The following is a 14,777-nucleotide window of genomic DNA, read 5'->3' on the forward strand; positions in this document are numbered from 1 at the left end:
GCGGATGTCAGATCCATAGGAGCCACATTAAATGATTGCATAACATACTTCTAATATCTAAGTTTAAAACACACAGCCGGATGGTTCAGAGAAAACGAATAGGTTACTTTTTTTAATTACACCTTTGTGGCTAATAATAACATACTTTGTATCATCACATGAACACTTAGGCTAAGGTTATTGCAGAGTTACTGACTGAATTAATCTATGAGTGTTTGTTAATAATGTTCTTAAAAATACATTACTTCCCACATAACCACACCACAACATATAATGCAATTAAACAAAGTAGTATACATTTACTGGCATACGCTTTCTATTTGTAAGACAGTCCATTTAATTAAAGTTTCTATTTGGCTTATATGCTTGGAGTAATAGGTTGTGAAAAGCAGTCTTCAGTTTCATCTTTTATTTTGACATGCAAGTATGACCCGTGGAATTAATGATTCAGAATATAGTGTTGAGGATTAATAATAACTTGACAGCCACATATATCTTGATCTCGCCACTGTGCAGGTTCCAGAAGTCTTGATGTTAACAGCATCTGTGATTCATATGTTGATTACTTGCCAATAACAGACATCTAGACTAGACCTTACCAGTATGAACCGCCTGGTTGTCACACTGGTAGTGCCCCAGTGCTTAGCATGACAGCCTATATTTCATAAACTAAACTCAGTCTCGTCAGCTCTTGTGACTTAGTTAATTTATTGGCATTAGCAGATATCTTGATCTTGCCAATGTCTGGATTTGGTGGTCAGTTCTCTTGCAAAAACTTGGATGCTGAGGTTTGCAGTAGCTGAAATTGTTTTCCCTGCAGTAGCAAGGCTCATGAACATTGTTAGTGTAAAAGATCTGGCATCATGATCATGCTATGATGCTAGTATCTTGGTTTACCTTCTTACTTGTCTGGCGAACACAGTTTCTGGAAGCACTCCAGCATCAGAACCAGCACCGCCAGTAACATTCCGAGGAAGAAGGCGTAGAAGGCTCCCTGAAGGTGGTTCAAATTTAGTACTACTTGCATCCCGTCGTCCTGTTGGGCATGCATTAAGAGGGCTACATTAGGAGAAAGCTCGTCCTGTTTTTGCAGTTGGTATGTCATCAGTCTGCAATAGTCTCCAAGTTGGTGGCTTTGAGTTTATTTCTCTGTCTCTATCTCAGTGCGTGTACTTGGTGTGAGTGGTTTTGTTGTTTGTAAGTTTTGGTTCTGACTTTGTTCAACTGTAGTCTTTCTGTCTTTCGTCTCCTCACAAGATGACACCCAGATGCATTCTGTAGGCCAGTGGTTTCTAACCTGTGGGGGGAGCTCGAAGGTCTGCCAGGGGGGCCGCCAATGCTTGATGAAGGGGATAATTATATCTGAAAACTATTAATTATGATGGATTTCAGAATTTCAAAATACTGAGAAAATATTTCAGATATAAATATGAAATTTAGTTGTCTAAATATATAAACTTTCAAATTCTATATTAAGGGAATTAATATATATGTATGTATACATCCATACATACATTTATATATTATATCTATATATATATATATATATATATATATATATAATATTCTGAATTACTGACATGTGCCGACTATGCCAGTAAATTACAGTATTTAAGGAAGGGGAGGGGGGGGGGGCGCAGAGAATGTGCCATTCAATGAAGGGTGGGGCGAGAATTAGAAAAGGTTGGAAACCACAGCTTGTAGGCAGTCACAAAGGCACACTATTGGTAATGTATGACATCTTGACAGAAAGACATGTGTTACACATCCCTTGATTAGTAACAGTCACTCCAATGGTACACATAACACATTTAACAGTCTCATTTCCCGACGTCCGTCTTTATTGCCTGTTAATATTATTCATAGCCTCAACCAACGGAGCTCCCATACTTACCTGGATATAGGAACTGGGGCCATTTTTGTCTCTTGCAAGTTTGGTTGTCCTTCGAAATATCTGGTTCAGCCAGAAATCTAGAATGCGTCCTTCAAATAGGTGCTGCTTTATGTCAATAATTGTACGCAGGAAAGGTGCTCCTTTACTGTAAACATGAATAGAAACACGAGATAGAAGCGGGATTGCACAGAAAAAGGTTACTACTGTAGTAGTAGTAGTAGTAGTTGTTGTTGTTGAATAAGAAAGTTTTGAGAGTAGCAAGTAGGGGTAAATGTTACTTTTAAATCAATATTTGAGAAATGTAAAATATTCCTAGACCTATCCTTATGCAGGGATACTAATTAGTTTTAAGAATTTTGAGTACGGACTGTAATTCACAACAAAAACCCATGACGTTATGTCTCCTTAGCCCATTACATGGATCTAAAGTGTCTATCAATTCGGGGGTTGTCTGATGAATAGGTGGTGTCAGATTTCCCATGAGGGACAAAAAGTATTTCATTTATAGTTTAAGTCGAACGAACTTTATTTTGTGAGGTTTTGAGATATTTAGGCTTCACAGGAGAGAGAGAATTTTATTGTTTTAATTCGAACGAACTATTTGTGAGGTTTAGAGATATTGAAGCTTCACAGGAGAGAGAGAATTTTACAGTTTTAAGTCGATCGAACATTATTTTGTGAGATTTTGAGATATTTGCTCTTCATAGTAGTGAGAGAGAGAGATGGTCGTATATATTTAAGTGGATGACAACAATTGCCCGAACCACGCTCTTATTTATGCTACATGGTATGTCACAACTGCAGACGAAAGAGAGCGGAAGACACTGCTAGTGTAGTTTGCCCGTAAAATCCCATTTTCTAAAAGAAAAATTATTGCAAATAAAGAAAATATTCAGACTGCTAATCTAGGGTAACTAAAATACAACATTATCCTATGAGAATGTAACTTAACAAAGACTTTAGAGGTCTGGCTTTCTGATAAGCAACAAAGTCATATTAAGTAGACAAGGCCTCATATTATAGCCTGGAATTTATACATTTTCTATATACGTTACAGTTAACAGCAGTTTCACTTAATTACTAATCTAAACCAGAGGAGTTCTACTTCGTTAATAATCTAAACCAACGTGTTCTACATTTACACACTGTATTTAGATTAAGAGATTTGCTTAGTAATAAAAATAGTGATGATAATGCTGACAAGTACAGAAGTTTATATAAATAATTCGATTTCAAAATGAATTAATAATTGCTGGAGAAGTGCTCTTCAAGCACTTTGTATTCATAGCTGATTATTTTGTATCAAAATGTCTTCCATTCATCGTCTCCTCGGTCTTCATTCATATACTAACCGAGTACCCCAGTAGGCCCCGCTGGTCTCCAGGTAATATTGCCGACTGATGTACATAGGAGTGTATCCATTTCGATCAGTGTACTCAGCTGCGATAAAACTCTTCACATAATTATTCCAGGTGAAAAAAGCATGTTTCCCTTTGCTCACCAGCTTCATTTCCTCTGCTATGTCCCGTACCTGGAGATGTAAATATTGGTAATAAGGCTTAAAATAGTTTTTTTAAAAACATATGTATAGTAATTGTATCTAACACAATGCCCTCTAACTTCTTGATTTTTTCACTTTTGGGACCCCCTAGCATGGTAGTGCCGTTAGTGCACCTCATTCGGTGCAATGTAGGCATTACTTAAGGTTGTTTGCAGCGTCCCTTCGGCCCCTAGCTGCAACTACTTTCACTCCTTTTACTGTACCTCCATTCATATTCTCTTTATTCTATCTTATTGGCCACCCTCTCCTAACAATTGTTTTATGGTGCAACTGCTTTGAGGTTTTCCTCCTGTAACATATTTCAAACCTTTTACTGTCAATTTCCGTTTCAGCGCTGAATGGTCTTAGTTGCCCCAGTGCTTGGTATAATGCCAAAAATCTATATAAATCTCATCAAAATCACACTTTTGGGATACACTAGCCGCTCAGTGCCTAAAATCTAAATAAACACAGACACACACACAGATACTTCCTTAATTATCATTTGCACTGATACTTACAAGGCCCTTATTGGAAAAAAAAACACTTAGCATGTAAAACGACAAGTTGTTACCCATTTTCTTTTCAAGTTTTTCTTTCTTGAGCTGGGCATGAAAGTCATTGACATCAGAACCTTAAGAAATGGATTATTCCTTTTACCTTCAGGATACAGTTCCATGCATGTGCCCCAGGGTCTGCAAGGTGACACACTTTCATGATGGTGCATTTCCATCAGCCGATCTAATGTCATGAAGGAAAATTTTTTTATGGCACCCTTGCTTTTTAAACCAGTAGCAGTCATGAAAGCTCCCAAGCAAAAGAGGGGTCTTCTCAGTTCTCTTAAACGGCTCCCCTTCCCCCACCCCAACGCTGACCCGCATAACCCTTTCTCACTATGCTATATGAACTGCTAACATCACTATTTTTTCAGCCAGTACAACATTGCAAACCAAACAGAAGACTTTTTAGGCATTTTTTCAGTTTGTGTATATATCCATGTATATTTTGGGGGGTGCAGTTGAATGCGTATAATGATGAGTTGTGGACTATGTATATACAGGTAGTTGAGGGACTATATATTTATATATGTGTGTATATAAACATATGAATGTCTTTTTACTGTAATACAACAGTATAATATGAAGATAAAAGGTCCATAAAACACTATTCGAACGTTGCAACCATATATTTCGAGCACTTCCTTCTGTGCTCCTGATCACTAGTAAAATATGGACATAGGATGTCTTACAAGAGTATGAATATAAAAAACAGAGACTTACTGCCACACCTACATATGTTTTTATATATATACTCTTGTAAGACATCCTTTGTCCATATTTTACCAGTGATCAGGGGCACAGAAGGAAGTGCTCGAGATATATGGTTGCAACGTTCAAATAGTGTTTTATGGGCCTTTATTCTTTTATTTCATATATCCATGTTTTATAATATATATATATATCTATATATATTATATTAATATATATAATATTATATAATATATTATATAACAAATGTGTATGCGCGTGTTTATCTTTTTATTGATAATGTGCAATGAAAGAAAAAAAAGACTGCTCATCTATAGCAAGTATGCATTATGCATTACATAGTCAATTGAAAGTAAACATCATGGATGCTGGAGGTAAATATGGATTAGAGGTTTAAGTTTGGCAAGGTTGCTTGCTAAAAGACGTGAAAATTTTCCTGCCAAAAAGAAAAAAAAATACTGCTGACAGTTTGACGTAATTCCACATTACTCCTGTTTTCTGTGTATATATTTATTTGAATTTTGACTTTTTTCATATCTGAATATAGGCTTTAAAAATGGACTGTTAGACTTGTTGCATATTAAAGTTCACTCTTTTTTATTAATAATAATATGATCCCCATAGTGGGGTAGTGCCGTCAGTGGACTTCATGCGGTGCACTGTAGACATTACTTAAGGTTCTTTGCAGCGTGCCTTCGGCCCCTAGCTGTAACCATTTTCGCTCCTTGTACGGTACCTCCTTTCATATTCTCTTTCTCCACCTTACTTTCCACCCTCTCCTAACTCTGATTCATAGTGCAACTTCATGCTTTTCCTCCTGTTAAACATTTCAAACCTTTTACTGTCAATTTCCATTTCAGTGCTGAATGACCTCATAGGTCCCAGTGCTTGGCCTTTGGCCTAAATTCTATAATCAATTCTATATTCAAAAGTGAAGCGTTAGACCTGTACCATAAGAAAGTTCACTCATTTTGATTTTTGATGATATATAATGATGATGATATTGAGAGAGAGATAGAGAGAGACTTACCCCCAAAGCCTTCGCAATCTTCTGGTTATCAGGGTTGGTGCTCTCCGTCAGGAACTGCCAGCCCACGCTGTAGTGAGGCTCCATGCCCCACGTCCACCCACGCTGCTTTAGGAGTTGGGGTATGGAGTCGATGGGCTCGCTCATCTGGGGCACCAACAGACTGGCAAACAGGGCAGACTTGTAAACAGTAGAGATGAGGAAACTGAATACAATCCAGCAGGTTAACCATATCTGTGAATACAGGAAGAATTGATCAATGTTGCAGGATATTTTGAAGGATACAAAGGTAGGTAGTTTAATTTACTTTCCAGGTGTCGTCATTTCAAGAAGAGTTAGCTGCTGTCTGTTCTGTATGACGTGTGTCAGTTCATAGCTATTTGGTTATCCCGAATTTTATGGCCTTTTATGAGTCCCTTTCCTTTTATATATTTTTTTTCCAAACTCTATTTTTGAAGCATTTTGAGTACATAATATATTACATCATTTTTATTGCATTTTTTTCAGTTTTTTCTTTCAAAACTACCTTTTTGAAGCATTTTGGGACTAATAAATTACCTTATTTTTATAAATGTCATTCGTGATTTTTTATTTCAACTTTTTGTGTGTTATGTAGAATTTTATGATGGCGATTATTATACGATTTGATGACTCATCTTTTTCATATACCTTTTAAACTTTTCCATTTTTCACCTGTTGTAATTTTTCGAAAATTACTCCACCACACTCCAGGCCGTAATTGAATTGACTCCAAAATACCTTTGGGAAATCAACAGCCAACTACTAAACCCCGTGAACCTCACTTTCATTCCTGTTTCCTGTCTTCAGTCTTTCACTTCAACTCAGCCATCGATTACCTCTTAGTGCAGCTGGTGGGGAGTGCCGTCAGTGCACCTCATGCAGTGCACTGTAGGCATTACTTAAGGTCTTTGCTGAGCGTACCTTCGACCCCTAGCTGCAACCCCTCTCATTCCTTTTGGCTGTACCGCCGTTCATATTCTCTTTCTTCCATCTTATTATTCCACCCTCTCCTAACAGTTGATTCATAGTGCAACTGCTTTGAGGTTTTCTTCCTGTTACACCTTTCAAACCTTTTACTAGCAATTAACCTTTGACCTAAATTGTATGTTCAATTCAGTTCATTCATAGCCTTTAATTTCTGGATCTCTATCTTGCTTTCCAACCACACACTACCTCACTCTTGTCACCATTTTAAGCGCTGAATGGCCAGAAGTGCCTCAGTTGGCCTGAGATTCTACTACATTTCATGAAAGTGTAAAAAAAAATGAGAGAGAAAAAAAACAAACCTTTGATATCCCTCAACAGACCCTTTAATGATGGACGAAAACTCACCCTGCTGTAGGAGTCCGTAGGATACTGGAACGGAGTTTGCTGGAGGAGGAGGCCCCAAGTGTAGAAAATGGCATATGTCATGCTGGATGTCTCAGGGGCGTCCGTGGGTCGCGCCCTGCCGAGGGCCCTCAGCGTGGACAGCTTCAGCCATCCTCTGTGTAGGATCCACAAGGAGACGCCGACAGCCATGCTACTCGCGACTATGGCAACCCACATGGTCACTGGAAAGGAGGAGGAGTCAGGCGAGAATTGTGTCCTCTGAGTGAATGAAACTGTAAATATCTTTTTCGTTCTCTGTAACATAAAACTATCGAGGTGGCTTAGTCTGTCCATCCGCACTTTTCCTGTCCGCCCTCAGATCTTAAAAACCACTGAGGCTAGAGGGCTGCAAATTGGTATGTTGATCACCAACCCTCCAATCATCAAACATACCAAATTGCAGCCCTCTAACCTCAGTAGTTTTTATTTTATTTAAAATTAAAGTTAGCCATAATCGTGCGTCTGGCGACGATGTAGGACAGGCCACCACAGGGCCGTGGGTAAAGTTTCATGGTCCACGGCTAATATAGCATTAAACCGAGACCACAGAAGGATAGATATATTTTTGACGGCCTTGATTATAAGCTGTACAGAAAACTCGATTGCGCTGAAGAAACTTCGGCTCAATTTTTTTCACTTGTTTCTTGCAGCTTTCAATTGTTTCATAATTATGTTTATGCTCTGTTTATCATTTTCAGTGTTCGCCATCTTTGATTGGTGGAGTCTTTAAAAACGATTGCTCTGTTTTCATTTACTGGCAGGAGAGAGAGAGAGAGAGAGAGAGAGAGAGAGAGAGAGAGAGAATGCTATAAACTAGCGGCACAAACAATGTTCTTTGAGAGAGAGAGAGAGAGAGAGAGAGAGAGAGAGAGAGAGAGAGAGAGAGAGGGTGGGGTGGGGGGCAAAAGCAATTATAACGGAATGTCGGTCAAAAAAATCAGAAGAAGCGCACTATAGAAAAACATACCCCATAGCTGGGTATGATGGATATATACCATTGTTAGGGGCATGGAGCGTAATCCCTCCACCACGCCACCCCCCTCCAAAAAATAAATAAAAGTAAATAAATTCAGGCATGTCAACCATAGAGAGAGAGAGAGAGAGAGAGAGAACACTTACGTGTGAAGGGCTTAATGATGGCCAGGTACTGCGGCAGGCGCTGAGGTTTGTGGGTGACGATGAGGAAGGGCTCTGGGGCATACATCCTGGTGAAGTCGACGACGGTGTTCCTCTTGGCCGACGGGAAGAGGCACGTTCCGAAGTCGGCCTCCTCTCGCATCAGGGCGTTTACGAGACCCGTCCACGACCCGTTGCCGATGGGTTGGCCCCATTCGTCGTCCACGGACATAAATGCCCGGAACCTTCAGGAAAAAATATTTGACGTTTGAGGTTTCGGGTCGTGGGAGCCTATAGTAGATTCACAATACCCGTGCATTTGATGTCTAGGCCAGTCCCTTACGACGCTCCTGATTGGCTGTTGATAAGCCAGTCGCAGGGCTGGAGACTCTCAGTCTCTCTCGAGTGTTCACATAGGCACGATGTATGTTCCACCTCTCCTGAATGTCGTATACCTCAGGAGAGATGGAACATACATCCTGCCTATGTGAAGTCTGGAGAGAGACTGAGTTTCCAGCCCCGTCATTGGCTTATCAACAACCAATCAGGAGCGAATTCTTGTTGTGTTGTAGATTGTTTCTTGTCTTCTTCATACCTACCAGTAGTTGGTTATTGTTGCCAGTGCACCTCGCGTGGTGCGCTGTAGGAATTACTTGAGGTTCTCTGCAGCGTCTCTTCGGCCCATAGCTACAACCCCTTTCATTCCTTTTACTGTACCCCCATTCATATTCTCTTTCCTCCATCTTCCTAACAATTATTTCATGGCGCAACTGCTTTGAGGTTTTCCTCCTGTTGCACCCTTCAAACCTATACCTACTCTCAATTTCCTTTCCAGCGCTGTATGACCTCATAAGTCCTGGTGCTTGGCCTTAGGGTCTAAATTCTATACTCCTTACCATTTATGTAGATCAATAAGTTGAACCATTTGCTGAGTAACCACTGGTTCCATGCAACGTAAAAACACTATACAAATAAACTAAGTTGAACAGAAATTTAACAAATGAACGGAGCCCACCTGGTGGGCCAGATATTAAGCCTGGAAGATAAAAAGGTGAAGGAGACTTTTAAGACTTACGTTAGGTTCAGTTTCCTAGCCATTTCCCGCAGCATCCGGACTTCCAGGCAGTCGACGAACTGGACCGATGTCCCGGGCCTATCGGTATCCGGTACGAATTTGGCGAAGGGGAAAAAGGACTTCACTGCCAGCCGTAATGTGTATCCGTTGAAGTCCTTGAATTGGTCTAATTGAGAGAGAGAGAGGGAGAGATGAATTCGTCCAGTGGATTAGCCTGATGAAGAAAGGACTAAATTCATTTTATGAATGATTCTAAGAAGAATATTTGAATTATATCCAGGGACGTTTATCGAAAGAGCTGCGATTGAAGTCGTTCTCTAAATTGTAATTGAAAGGAAATGACTGCGATTTCTAATTACGTCAAGGTGAATTGTTGCAGTTACTGTACGAGTCATGTTGTGTGACGTAACCTAGTTACGTTCCAGATGGCCATAGCCTTCATCAAGCAGAGTGCTTTCAGTGTAAAGCCCCCTCCTAAATGATGGGCAAATGCACGGCGGGCGGGCACTGTTACCACAGGACGGGCAAATGCACGCCGAGCGGGCACCGTCACCAATTATGTAGGTGGACGGCGATCACGAGTGTGGTCCAAGTCATAGGTTCGCCTGTCTATGCCAACTGCCTGCCTTGGACTGTTTGATCTGGCAAGTGTTTAAAAGCGAGAGAATCGCTGGCAAACCCGAGTGCCCGTCGTATCTTCACCCCTCTTGTGGAAAGGGGCTTAAGTGAAAGGTGCCCATGTCAGTGCTGTAAATAACGTGATAGACAGGCGAGTGAGCAGATACAAGGGAGAAAAGAGAATTGCAAAGCTCGTAAATCTTACCTGGAAAGAAATCTCCCTGGAACTTCCAGCCGGATTTCGGAAACCAAATGTCCCTCAGGACCACTTTGCTCCTTCCAGCGTCGCAGAACAGACAGCGAAGATACGCTCTTATGCTTCCTGTGAGAAAATCCTGCTTGTTTTATTTGATATATCAAATGGAAAAAAAATGGTAGCAAACCAGTTTTTGTATGGGCGTTCATCATTGTTCTTTAAGCTTCAGACAGTGTGTAAAAAAGATAAAGAATAAAAACAACTGATATCCATCTATGGCGGTGCGCTGTAGGCACTACTTAAGATTCCTTGCAGCGTCCCACCGGCCTCAGCTGCAACCCAATTTCATTCGTTTTACACCACCTCCGTTCATATTCTCTTCCATCTTCCTTTCCGCACACTCCTAACAATTATGGCATAGTGAAACCGCGAGGTTTTGCTCCAGTTTACACCTTTCAAACCCTTTTCACTGTCAATTTCTGATTCAGCGCCTAATGACCTCCTAAGTCCCAGCACTTGGCCTTTGTCCCAAATCCTGTGTATTCTGTTCGTTTCAAATCCATCTCTCATTTCAGTGATCACTGCAGGCCTTCTTTAACATTCCAGATATTGACAAAGAAACCCACAAAATTACTGTGTATAACGTGTTTACTTATAAGTATGTACATTTTGTTTTACTCAAGACTCGAGTACTTCCAGGCCCTATCTGTGGCCCCTTTTCAGGAGATGTGTAGGTTGTCAGCCTGGGTCAAGGCCCAGCAGTCGAGTATTGAGTAAAATAGAATGTAAATACTTATAAGTAAGCACTTTATACACGGTAATTTTGTGGGTTTCTTTTTCAATCTTCAGATGAAAACTGAAAGAAGTTTTTGTTTGGTTCATTCCAGATATTCCTGCGCTGCACCGCATTATTAGGAGTTGTTGGCAGTGTCCTTTAACTTTACCCATTATTTTATCCTTTCACTTCTTACTTCCATTCTGATTCCATTCTTCAAGATTTCTGTCCAACAATTCCAACTCCCTCTTCTACGGGGAATAGTGCCCTCAGTGGACCTCATGCGGTGCACTGTAGGTATTACTGAAGGTTCTTTGCAGACCACCTTCGGCCCCTAGCTGCAACCACTATCGTTCCTTTTACTGTACCTCCTTTCATATTATATTTCTTCATCTTGCTTTACCCTTTTATTGTACCTCCTTTCATATTCTTTGCCTTCCATCTTATACTTTCCACCCTCTCCTAACAGTTGATTCATAGAGCAACTGCTTTGAGGTTTTCCTCCCGTTACACCTTTCAAACCTTTTAACTGTCAATTTCCATTTCAGCGCTGAATGACCTCATAGGTCCCAGTGCTTGGCCTTTGGCCTAAATTCTATATTCTACTCCAGCTCCCTCTTATCTCAAGTCATGATTGGTTGAATGTGCCCCAGCGCTTGGTATTACAGCAACTTTTTAACAAATCACTCGACAAGAAAGCATACCTGCATGTTGTGTACGTGTTGCCAAGTGATTTCCTTTACTGGCCTCGAGAGACTTTCTTTCCCTGCTGCTGCCGGAGACCAAGGCGAAGTAGAGGGCGTGGATGGTGTTCCGAAGGGCGTGCCTCATGAGGAACTCTCCTTCTCCTCCCGGTAGCCCTATGGCCAGCACTTTTACGTACGGGTACTTCGAAATGTTAAGATTCTGCAGAAAGCTGCTCGTGGGTGGATGCATAGAGAGAGAGAGAGAGAGAGAGAGAGAGAGAGAGAGAGAGAGAGAGAGAGAGAGAGTAGTTTGTAGAGAGGGAGGGAGAGAATAAATATTATTGATTATTAACAGAAATTCCCTACTAAGCATTGCTAGATTTTAATAAAACATATATCTTTTTTTTTTTTTTTTGAGAAGTTGGTAAACGTTAGACTCCATCTTTTCATTGTGCAAAGAACATATCAAACACCGGAGAAATCTCTTGAGTACTTTACTTCATAGAAAGGTTAGAAGAGGAATTAGTCGGGTAAACAACCACGGCCCTGCATCCAGTTGTCTTTCGACCTATGAGGAAGAAGTCAGAAAGGTCATTCGCCTCTTTTCCCATTTGCCTCATCAACTGACGATCCACGAGGACAAACGGCTGGCTTCTCAGTTGCAGGCTCCTTTGGGGATAGAAAATGAAATCTTAAAGTGAAATAAAGCACAAATGTTCGTTAAAGCGCCTCAGTGGCGTGGTTGGTATGGTCTTTACCTGCCACCTCGGTGGCCGCGAGTTCGATTCTCGACCATTCCATTGAGTGGTCAGAGATGTGTATTTCTGGTGACAGAAATTCACTCTCGACGTGGTTCGGAAGTCACGTAAAGCCGTTGGTCCCGTTGCTGAATAACCACTGGTTGCATGCAACATAAAAACCCCATACAAACAAACAAACAAACAAATGTTCGTTAACATCGTTAACAGTTTAGTCTTGAATGAAGAAGAAAATGTAGGAAGGTTAAATGAAATTGACAGCAAGCACTAGCAGAATGGTGTGGTGGGCAGTCGAGTAGACATGTAACATACAAAGACATTTAGAATCATTAATAGAAATTGATAAGCATATTACACTCAGAAGCTCATGTGTCCGCTGTCACCTATACATAAACTTTATCATTATCATTTGCCTTCACATATGCATGAACGAAGTCGATGATTATCTTTGTGTGTGTGAGATTTTCTGTATATACTTACCCTAGAAAAAGGTCAGTGTTGACATCGTCAGTTTCTTTGAGCACCAATAGATGGCAGTCGGGAAAGTGAACTTCGATGACATCGCCAATAACTTCCTGAAGTTCATTCATTCCTTTTGAATGCTCTATAGCCGCATACTTCTTCAACATTGACACTTCGCCAGTTCTCCCTTCAGTTGAAACGACGTTATAGAGAAGGACGATACTCAGTTTTATTAAGAAATTGGAGGCCGCCATGTAGGTAGGGCTTTTCATCCTGTAATGAGATATATAACAAACTAACATATAATATATATATATTAATATATATATTATATATATATATATATATCTATATATATATATATATAATATATATATATATACACTCACACACACACACACATATATATATATACACACATATACATACATATACATATACTATACACACACACACACACACACCCTCAAATTCGGATTTTGACTAAAACCTTCTTTGGGGAGAGGGAAGTCTATGGTAAGAATTTCGCAGCCCTAGCTTCATAGTCTGAGCGTGCTTAATGGACAAACAGACAGAAATTCCGCCTTTTATATTAATATATGTATATGTATATTATATATATATATATATATATATATATATATAATATATATATATATATATATAATATATATCAATGAGGAGAAGGACATAAAGACTGATATAAAAGGGTCAATTTATTCCCGACGTTTCGTAATGTCTTCATTACATTTCGAGGGCTGTGCAAAACAGATAGCATAAAAATAACTTACAATAAAGATAGAATTGAATTTAAAAAGGTGCAAAATGATTTAACTATTAAAATTAAAAATTAAAAAACTAAAAGGGACACCTTTTAAAAACAAAAAACGTAAACAAAAACAGGACAAAAATTCAAAATTAAATGAAAAATTAAAAAAAAAAAAGTAAAAAAAAAAAAAAACCAAAAATTATAAGAAAATATCAAGAAAACGTTAAAAAAAAACTGGCCAACCAATATTTCAGCGGCACAATGCCAAGACTTGAGATAAAAGGAAAGAAACTAAGAGAGGACAGTGTGCCAGCAGAGGTTGGCTGTTCAACAAGGGGACGAGTCGTTTTAATCATTAACGATTCTAAGATTGTCAAATCGTGGCTGTTGGAAGCTCCGTCCTGCAACTGTAAAGTCCTTGTTTTCAATGGAGGTTGACATATTTTCGAATGATTTCTAATATTAGAAAACTCTGGGTTTGCAATTTTGCTGCCTGTCCTATAACTTACTCCGTGCTGTGGCGATGTGAATCTATGCGTACCTTCAGAAGCCTCCCGGTGGATCCAATATAAGTTCCTAAATTACATTTAGGACAATTATAGCTATACACACACCCGGAGGACTTATAAGGGCACAAACGATCTTTAAACTTGAATAATGACCCAATGGTAACAGGATTAATGGGAATCAAATGAACCTTAATAGCTCCAAACTTATTTTGGATATGTTGGGAAATGTTTTCCTAAAAGTATTACCTAATAAAAAAGGGAACTTGGCATAAAAATTCAGTTTAGGAACATTAAAATTAGTCATTCTTAGGGAGAAGTACTTGTCTAAAAGCAAGGCGAAGTGTCTTAAAGACCAGTTCAGATGGGGAGCAGTTTTCTTTAAAATATTTGCATAAAAAGGCGATCTCATCTTGGAACAGAAGCCAATCAGAAGTTAGCATAAGAGCACTGGAGGAGAGTAAAAACAGAATTAATTTTAAAATTAAAAGAACAGAAACTTTTAAAAATTTTGACCCTAAGCCCGTTGAACGTTCTTTTCCTAAAAATCGTGGGGTGTTAAAAATATTATTTTGTCTTTAAACAACGACGTTCTAAAAAAGAAAGCTGTTTTATTTTCATTTTCTTTTTCCAGGGTAACGAACATTGGAATGTTGTACATTTATAAAATCAAGAAAGGAATCAGCATCATAATT

The 14,777-nt window shown here is 39.4% G+C and overlaps 1 protein-coding gene across 1 annotated transcript; it reads right to left on the minus strand.

The window, feature by feature from the left end:
* Positions 1–251: 251 nt before the first annotated feature.
* Positions 252–11,732, minus strand: LOC135213908 (glutamate receptor ionotropic, delta-2-like). The gene is made up of 8 exons (XM_064248002.1): positions 11,606–11,732; positions 9,313–9,478; positions 8,241–8,482; positions 7,083–7,303; positions 5,733–5,963; positions 3,247–3,425; positions 1,895–2,039; positions 252–1,036 (listed from the first exon to the last, which is right to left on the minus strand). Exons 1-8 carry the CDS (start codon positions 11,730–11,732, stop codon positions 902–904), a joined length of 1,446 nt encoding a protein of 481 aa, XP_064104072.1. The 3' UTR covers positions 252–901.
* Positions 11,733–14,777: the final 3,045 nt, after the last annotated feature.

Source organism: Macrobrachium nipponense, chromosome 43 (assembly GCF_015104395.2).
Source record: "Macrobrachium nipponense isolate FS-2020 chromosome 43, ASM1510439v2, whole genome shotgun sequence".
NCBI lineage: Eukaryota > Metazoa > Arthropoda > Malacostraca > Decapoda > Palaemonidae > Macrobrachium > Macrobrachium nipponense.

What these genes read in the sequence shown, in the direction of transcription:
- LOC135213908 (XM_064248002.1), bottom strand. Translation starts at nt 11,732, where the DNA reads ATGAGGCACGCCCTTCGGAACACCATCCACGCCCTCTACTTCGCCTTG. An exon ending in GCTAGGAAACTGAACCTAAC is followed by an intron (nt 8,483 to 9,312) that starts GTAAGTCTTAAA and finishes TTTTTCCTGAAG; the next exon opens with GTTCCGGGCATTTATGTCCG. An exon ending in CTACGGACTCCTACAGCAGG is followed by an intron (nt 5,964 to 7,082) that starts GTGAGTTTTCGT and finishes CTGTATTCACAG; the next exon opens with ATATGGTTAACCTGCTGGAT.